Below are 10072 nucleotides of genomic sequence, written 5' to 3'. Positions count from 1 at the left end.
ACTGTGAGTTTTGCCATTTGATTATTCTTTATGTGCATTATTAATTCTAACATTATGTTGAAATGTTATATAGATGTTTGTAAGGTAGATTATTTATTAAATTACTTAAAGTACACAAAGAAAGAGCTTTGTTGTTTTTGAAGTTAAGATTTGTTTAATATATAAATACTTTTAGATTTACTTATTTTCAATTGCATTTGAAGTAAAGTGTATAATAAAACAGTGAGTATATTATGTTTTGTAGATGTTTACTAAAGAAATAGTGTTCTGAAATGTGACTTTGATTATGATGAAGTCTAAAAGCATTGAAGGAATCATTTATTTTTTTTAATTTTTAATTTCCTTTCTGTGAAATTAGAAGACAAATATCTGGAATTGTTATGTACTTTTTCATTAGTTTTCTCAAATTATAGTATCATCAATATTTGGTTGTTATTTTACTTCTATAGTTTTGATGAATTTCATTATTTACTTAATTAAACATAAAATAGAATTATGTATATATTTTTAAAATATTTATATTTAAAATTTGAATAATATTAAAAAATAATTATTTTTAGTTTTCAGCCTGTTATAACAGATTTTCTTCATTTACCAATTTCTCCCTTGGTGATAAGTATGGCAACTTGTCATTCATTGACAGTACTAAATGGTGAATTATTGGGTTATACATTGGATGTGAAAATGTTTGAATCAATAGGATGGGTAAGAAAAATTTTAATTCAATTTTATTAGGTTTTAAACACTGACATAAAATAAATTTTCAATTTGACAAAACAATTAGCATTGAAAAAGAATATTTTTATTAATTATTTTGTTTATAACTTAATGAATTTTATTTTAAAAAGTCAATGAACATTAAAAAACGTCTTCACTTTACTTTTATCATAAAATTTTAAATTGCTCTACTTTTACACATTAACACATAATTTATATTTATACAGTCAAACCCCGGTTTTTGAACATAATTCATTTTTAATAGTTGTTTAAAAAACTGATTTGTTCTAAAACCAAAACAAATTTTCCATAAGAAACAATATAAATTGAATTAATCCTTCCTGACTTCTAAAACAAATTCTTCATTTAGCTTCTTTCATCTTGAAAACAAAGCCTTTTTTTTACCTTTTTAGCTGTATTTCATGCATAAAAATACCTATAAATGCAATATAATATTATATTAATAAATTTTTGTTATTTAATTTAATTTAAGCATATTTAAGTTACAAATTCAACACAAATTCTTCAATGCCATTTATATTACGTAAATGTCAATTAACACAGTTTTTATTAATTAATTTCATTTAGATTCAACTGTGATGTGTACAGAAAAACAGAAATAGTATCTTTTCCATATGCACATTAAAATCTAATTTAAATAGCAACATTATCAATGATTCGAGTTGTGATGTCTAATGAGGCAATCTCATCACCACTAACTTCTGAATCAGTAGTCCTGTCATTGATTCGTTGAACTGTCAACTTTTTTAAATTAACAATCTTTCTTTAATCAGATAGCAAGTATGGAGAGTTAACCATCTGTGGCCTACTCCTGCCAAGTAGTTGTTTGGCACCTGAGTTATAGTATGGCAACCAGTGCATTTATGAATTCAAAATTCTATTTGGGAACTGAATTGTTTGAAAACTGAGGTTTGACTGTATATACATATTTTGTTATTTTTTGGTTTTAATTGCACTATGTTTTTGGGGGTGTTTGTTAAATGGGGGATGGATATCAATTGCCATCAGGCAATTCCTAATTATGTATAAAATAAATAAATAAAAGTAAAATGTTTTGAATGTTTAATATTTCAGATTACTTTAATTTTATTGTTAAGAATTGCAATGATAGATATAAAATAAAATTATCTAAATATGTTATATTTAATGTAACATTAAAATAAAGTTAATTTCTTGAATTAAGATTAATTAAATAATAATAACTTTAGTGAAGATAAGTTGAGTACTGTAGATGTAATTTAAGCTGATTATTTTTAATTATATAAGTATTATACAAATTTTAATGTCATAGGAATTAGAAGAACCTGAATCAGAAGATTTAACAAAGTTTGAAAGAACTCCATCTCGTATTGTACATCCAAAAGTTTATAATGATAAAGAGGTAAATCTTATGTTATCATAAATAATATTGTATATTATGTAAAATATATTTAGAAAGTCACTAGCTTTATATTTGCAGTATTTTTTACTTTATATTTAACTATTTATATTTAAATTTTTTTTATCAGAATCTAATGCACTAATTAATACATTTCTGTTAGCCTTTTGTGCTTTTTAATTTAATTAAAATATGCTAACAGATTGCTTAACTTCTGCTTTGTTTTAAATTAACATATATATACATATTATTATTTTGCCAAACAAATTCTGTTGTCATGAGCTTTTTCTGGTGCTGATTCAAATGAAAAAGTAAAATAACTATGAATTAACTATTAACATCTGTACTGCAAAGTACATTTTCTGTTAAATGTTGGATTTTATCTTTAAATAAACTAGCATGTTTGTAATATGAAAAGCATTTTAATAATAATATTTTTTAGACCACATCTTCCATATGTGTCTGAGAGACATATTATTTGTAAATGAAGAAAAATTTAATTTTAATTATTTTGAATAGATTTTATAATAGTAAAATTCATTTTTATCTTATTTTATTTAGTTTAAAGTTTATTTTTTAAAATACCATATTTTTTCAATTGTAAGAACAAGGACACTCTTTTACTCATTTTTATTTATTTAAACTAGATGCTATCACTAAGTTCTGAAATTAGTAAAAAAAAAAAAAATGACTTATAAACAGCCTTTCATACTTTTACAGCTGTATAACATTTCTTGTATACCAAATTATACTTTAAGAAAAACATTTTTTGACTTTATTTAGAGACTGTTTCAGGCTTGCATCCAAAGAAAAAAAAACAAGAGTAAGCTGAGAATTCTATGTCCCAAATTCAAGATTGTTTTAAGTATGTTTTTTTACATCACTGCTCTAACTGACTTGATCTTTTGAAAATAAAGTTGATTATAAAAATTATCATTGTTAGTATCTCAAAAAAATTTTTTTTACCACATTTATTTCATATAAATTTGAATTAATAATATGAAATTTTGTGGAATTGACAGCAATAATTTTTGTAATCAACTTTATTTTCAAAAGATCAATTTGGTTATAGCAGTGAAGTAAAAGAACATATTTAATACATTCTGGAATTTGGAACATAGAATTATCGGCTTTCTCTCATTTTTTCTTTTGATGCAAGTCTGAAGCAGGCCCTAAACAGAACCAAAGACATTTGTTTAGAGTATAATTTGGTATACAAGAAATGTTATACGGCTGGAAAAGTACAAAAGGCTGTTTGTAAGTCATCTAGATGCTATCATTGCATTCTCATCTTACATTCACTGTCCAAAATAACAATTAGCACTTCTTATAAGACATAAGTGCCAAACAATACTTTTCAAACAAACAATATACAAACAAAAATTTTTGATTTACTACATTTATTGCTCTTCTGTTATTCAACAAAATTTAATAAATTAATTACTTTAAAAATGTTCCCCTCCATAAAAAAAAATCTTAAATTTTTATCTCAAAATCCTAGAATTTCCTTGCTAATTCTAGAACCAAGGAAATATAGCATTTTCAATGAATAATTTTTCACTGAAAATATTAATCTAATTTGTAAATTTTTTAATTCTTATAAAATAGATTTTAGAAAAATACTGTTAACTAGAAAATAGCTTTTAACAAGGGCATACCCAGCGAGGGGCAGCTGCCCTTCCTAGAAGAAAAATTAAAGTGTAGTACTTGACACACAGACACACAGCACAGATGTATCAATTTAGTATCAGTTTGAATAATGATTATTGTGACTAGACTAGAGCCATCTGTCGTGAAATCTCACTCTTCCTCCCCAATTCCTCAAGTTGCCCTCCTCTAGTTTAGATCCTGGGTATGCCTCTGGCTTCTAAGAAAAAACAAGGAAAATATATTTAATGGTATGTAAAACCAAACAACCACTGGATTACATCAGGCTACTTTTCTGCAGTTATACTTAATTAATTACTAAATAATTTGTCTCATTATTTATTATTTAGTAAATTATTAATGTCACTAGAGGGAGGCATTAGGTGCCATCTCTTATTAAATTTAATAAGAGATGACATCTAACACCTCCTTTTAGTGACAAATAATTTAGTAATTAATTAATTAAATATAATCATGGAAAAGAAGCCCAATATAATCTGGTGGTTGTTTGGCTTTACAGATTTTTATCAGGTTTTGTGATGTTTGTTTAATGGTATGTTTAGGCATTCTTTTAAACTCATTCTCTTTTTTGTTTTATTAATCATGTTCTCTCAGGCATCTTCAATCAAACTTCAAAAAAGAAAAGATAATTAGGAGGATGTATATTCTGATTTCTTTAACAGAGGTTTAGTGCTATAATTCTAGATCATAAAGACCATTTATATTATTTTGATGACTAAGTATAAAATGTAAATATTTATACTTATTCATTAAAATGACATTTTGAAAAAGTCAGCTAAATGATAGCCTTTTGTTTTAGAAAGTGCACATTAATATACAGTTTGCTATCAATTCTCTCAAAATATTACATTTTCGTGATAGAATCTTCTCAGTACCTTTGTGAGATCAATGAACAAGACAAAGACACAAAATCGAAAATAAATAAAATAAGATACAATAATTTTATTAATTCGCTCGTTATGATACAGGATTCAGAGGATACTAACAACGCTACTCCCACCGAATAATTCACACAATCCAACCACTGTACAATATAGATTCCTGACAAAGAATGTGCACGTGTAGTTCTTTGTCTGACACGATGATGTAATTACTTAAAATTATATAAATTAAAACTAGATTCTTATAACTACTTATAACTATTGAATGAAAAAGGCTTATTAGGAAAGTTAGAGAACAATAGTAAGGGATAGAAAAGAGAGTATTCACAACTTGATGAGATATACTATTTGCAATGATATGTCTTGTTGGGTTGGTGACTAACTTCACTTTTATCACTCTCTAAAATAATAGTTCTCTCGATGCGTTCTTATTTCTCATAATCAATTTCTTTTTTTTATTTCTCATTTCCAAAGTTCTCATCTCTATGATACAATGCTAAATGTTCTGGGGAGACTCCAATTCACTCTCTCTCTCTCTCTCTCCTTCAGGTTTCTGCTCCGGAATGATGTACGTGTTCTCCCTCTTTCCCTCAGGGCTGCATTCATCTCCTTTGTTTCTGGGGTTAGTCATCCACATACCAAAGAAAGGGTAAAATAAGAACATTCCAGAAAGGATAGATAGATAGGACAAAGAGAGGAAGCAGAGAATATACAATGTAAAAATAATATAATTATACACAAAATATACAATTTAAATATGGCGTGTAGCCACACCTTTTTACTTTCCCAGCTGTTATGCATACATAACAAGGGAAAATATTGGAATCATATTAAATTTGAACCTCTGAGTTTTTTGAAAATCTCCACATTTTGAGATCATCTGAATCCAAAAAAAGGCAAAAAATTCCATGTGTTAATGCATGTTTGTGTCTATTTCACTTAACATCTCAGGATGGGGTAATGATGAAGAAACAAAATTTGGCTTCATAGCTTATGTATAAGGTGCATTGATGCTATTAAATTTTGATAGTTAACAAATTTTGATAGTTAAAGGTCAAGAGTGTGAGGAGATAAAGGGAAGACATGTGTTATATGTCATGAGGAAATTAATGAAGATTTTATTTGTTATTAACACTTACATTTTTTTTTTCACTTTTTATAAAATTCATCATCTGCCCTCAAAATTAAGCTTTTTTGCCATTTTACAGTAATTGAAAATATGCTTTTTATAACAAAATCTCATAACAGATAGTGCCCCACAAAATTTTATTTTGCTTAATAATATAAAAGTTATATTTTTAANGTATGGAACTTGATACCGTACTAACTATAATTTAAAACTACAGAAAATTGTGGTACTGAACAAGGCTAATACAGTTGTGATGATGCTAATATGACAAGAATATAATAAAATACATGGATGGTTAAACGGGGTGACACTACAATGAGATCTCGCACCACCTCAAAATCTTCCTAGGGCAGCCTCTGGTTTGGCCCGTGTAAAAAGTTTTCCTTCCAATTCGGCCCGGGGGCAAAAACTGTTGGCCACCCCTGATCTATACCATCATAATTCTCCATGTTGTTCCAGTCAGGTCAATCTGACAAGTAAGTAGGCTTCATTAGGAACAATATATTAACTATGGAAAGGGATGGAATAAATACATGTCATGTTTTTCCTCATGTTATAGTAACATATTAACAAGAGGATCTAACTGACTGGGACAAAATTAAGTATATAATTGATTAAAATTAAAAATTGTCTGATGGTATTTATATTTTATTAAGTACCTAGTTTCCTACCATGCTTGATGGGAAATTACTTAGTATTAACAGAATTTACATTTAAAACATTTAATTATTTTTATATATTTTATTCTTTTTATTTATTTTTTAATGTAGCATTATATAATGTTTAATCAACTGATTATTAAATCAAGTACAGAAATTAATTAAACATAAATATAAGTAAATTTTAATACAGGTTGTTCTGTGAAGAAGTGACAATATTTTTACAGCATGTCCTAAAGGCCTAGGGGATCCAAAAAGGTTCTATAAGCATAGCCCTTTAAATATTGTTTCAGCACTAGAAAGGATAAAGTTCAGACTGGTTACCTCTTCTTACCTTCTAAACATTATGCAAAATGTAAGAGTCACTTGCATTTCTTGGTACTTTAATACAGCACAGAAACTGAAGGGCAGTGAGATTAAGCTTTTTTCATATGACAGCATCTTAAGAGGTAGCTAGTCTAAACTGTAATTCCATCATGCTGACACAATATGTTTGAAGAGATGTTTATAAGACATTTTGAATTCTCTAAACTTGTGGAACACCATGTATAATTAATATTTTTTGGCATTTTTTTAAATTTTTATGGAAATATATTATCAATATTTTGAAATACAGTGGTGTATCCGGGTTTTTGAGAATATGAGTGCTGCTAAAGACAAAAGTTAATTGAGTATCATTCTCTGAAAAATGACAGGAGCACATTCTTTGGTGCCCCCTGTCGTTTTTTAGAGAATGTTACTCAATTACCTTAGATTTTATTGAGTTATCTAATCTTACCTAATTGAAGTCATAAGATATGCATTATTATAGTTATTTTTATTTTAAAGTGCCAAAACTGTATCAAAGGTATCAAAGGGGTGTGCAGCACTATAAGCACCTTGCTAGATACACTTCTGTTGAAACATAAAATTGTTCAAATGACTTTAAACTAAAAGATTTTAGAAGAAAATCAGTTAAAATTAAGTAGAGTTGCTTTAGATCAAATTGATTTTTATAGTAGGTAACTATACTTCTTTTGAAATACAAATACTGTATAATAAATTCTGAATAATTTGTGAAATATGCAAAAGAATTATCTCGAAAACTTTATAGTTATTATTATTATTTTTTGAGATATTAAACAAATAATAACTTAATGAATAATTAACAATTTATCAATTTTGAAAATTAATTCAAAATGCAGTTTGTAAAATTTAGAGAAATTAGGTAAGTTTTTAAATAAAAATATTTATTAAATTTGATAATTAAATTAAGAATTTGATAAGTACAGTATTAAAAACTAAATTAAAGTTAGATAGTGTAAAATTATAATTTTGATTCATATATAAGAATATATTTTTTTCTAGACAGGAACTTTAACAGAAGATGGTTTAAATTTATCTGGAGTAATATCTGTTGAAAATAGAAAGTAAGTAAATTTACAAAGCAATTTTTAAATTGAGTCTGTTATCTTTAACTGGGAAAAATATAGATAGGAATAAAGATATTTGTAGCAGAATATAATCTTTATTAACATTAATCCCAAATTGTTAATCTTTTAAACTATTTATTTATTTACTTTTAGGTAATATTTGATGATAAATATTGATTACTGAAACATTTCCACACTAAATATTAAGCATATTTTTCTTAGTTGTAGATACAGGTAAAATACAGTTAGTGTTAATTAATATATAATAATTGAATTTCTTTATTGGAATAGTAATACAATAATAGTATTTATCTAATGAAATTAGTAGGTACTGTTATAGTATTACTATAATATTTTTTTACTTATTGCAATATAACAATTTATTATATAGAAACTGAATAAAATTTATTTCCAAAAAACTGGAAATCTATACATTCATGAAGGTATATAATCAATTTTGTGTTGCTTTGGCATAAATGTTCCAGACTTTCTAAGTGATCACAGTGGGCAATTTCCTGCCCTTGAGCATGATGTCAAAACATTTTGTGACCAATTGTACATAACCTTCTTATATACAATTATATAATATTTATCAGCTTCCATTTTTAATTTTAAAAACATTAATTTAAAAATGGTAGAAGAATGAAATCTGATATATGTCAAAATAAACATTAATAATGAATATTAATGAGTTTTAAAAAACTTTCCTGTTCAATAATTAATATATTTTTTAGATCAACTTAAATTGATGATTGTGGTAGCTATTAAGGTCAAATTTCTTGTACATTATAAAATTTTTTCAGTTTGTTATAAATTAAAATTATTAACGTTTAATAAATCATCCAACACCTGATGCCAAGAAAATGTTTATTAAAGAAACATTAACATTTTCAACCTAATATGATATGCCATCTTCAGATGCAAGTATTCTCAAACATATTTAACTTAATATTTAAACGTCAAAATGTTTGAATACTTTTACGTTTAAATTTAAAACCAAAATACTGGATAAAATAATAAATAAATAATAAAATAAAACAAATATACTAAACGAACTAATACAATAATGATGTAAATAATATAATAAAATAAAAATAACATATTGTTATTAATTAAAATAAAAATAACATATAATTATGTTATTTTTATTTTATTACATTATTTACATCATTATTGTATTAGTTCATTTAGTATATTTGTTTTATTTTATTATTTATTTATTATTTTATCCAGTATTTTGGTTTTAAATTTAAACATAAAAGTATTCAAACATTTTGACGTTTAACTATTAAGTTAAATACATTCGAGAATACTTGCATCTGAAGATGGCCTATCATATTAGGTTGAAAGCATTAATGTTTCTTTAATAAACATTTTCTCGGCATCAAGTGTTGGATGATTTATTATTTAAGGAGCTGAGTAAGATATTTGATCATTAATGTTTATTCATTATTACAATAAAGCCTCAATTTAATGGACTTTGATTTAGCAAAATTTGGATTTAACAGACAAAGTTTCCAGTCCTTATGTCAAAAATTAACAGGTTGTTAATTATCAAATGCTTTTTATATGTAATTAAATTAACAGATTATTTTTTTCAAATCTCAGTCATTTCTCTTATTTACATTTTATTTTCCAAAAAATATTTGTTGATTTATTTGATTTATAACATTAATACAACAACAATACATTAAGCAACAATACATAAAGAAAACTTTTCTGTGAAATTAAACTTCTCATGTACACAGACATATATACTTAATTTTAATTACACAAATATATCTACATAAGTAAAAAGTGATAAACTAGCTAATTTGTCAATTTTTTAACACATGCATTTGGCAAACCTACTTTATAATATAATAGACTTTCATCTTTAATGGACACCACCTTTCTGGAATAAGTTCATTAAATTGAGGTTTTTCTGTATAGTTCATTTTTATAATTTACTAGCTGCAAGGACCCTCTTTGCTGGGTTTTTATTTGTTTGTACATTTGTATGTAATATATTTTTTTTTATATATAAAAGACTGTTTTTCTAAGTAATCTAGCTGCAAAGACCTGCTTCACTGGGCAAAAAGTAATGATAGTGAAGATTAAGATAATTACATTATAGCCAATCTTACCTGTTTTCACAGAATGCAAGAATTAGGTCCCCTGTTTCCAGACTAATTAAAGACCTGGTCCCGATTCTATTTCTGAACGTC

At 25.8% G+C, this 10072-nt stretch overlaps 1 protein-coding gene across 1 annotated transcript in view; it reads left to right on the top strand.

The window, feature by feature from the left end:
* The first annotated feature begins 566 nt into the window (after positions 1 to 566).
* Positions 567 to 10072, top strand: part of LOC111616116 (probable cation-transporting ATPase 13A3) — a 50673-nt gene continuing 41167 nt past the window's right edge. Inside the window, exons 1-2 of the mRNA XM_023357542.1 lie at positions 567 to 705; positions 2030 to 2119. Coding sequence (XP_023213310.1) covers positions 619 to 705; positions 2030 to 2119 — 177 coding nt within the window. The 5' untranslated portion in view covers positions 567 to 618. The remainder of the gene's footprint in view (positions 706 to 2029; positions 2120 to 10072) is intronic.

This window comes from Centruroides sculpturatus, unplaced genomic scaffold (genome assembly GCF_000671375.1).
Source record: "Centruroides sculpturatus isolate CEXI.00-Female unplaced genomic scaffold, Cexi_2.0 scaffold2069, whole genome shotgun sequence".
NCBI lineage: Eukaryota > Metazoa > Arthropoda > Arachnida > Scorpiones > Buthidae > Centruroides > Centruroides sculpturatus.
This window is presented reverse-complemented; position numbering and strand designations above follow the sequence as displayed.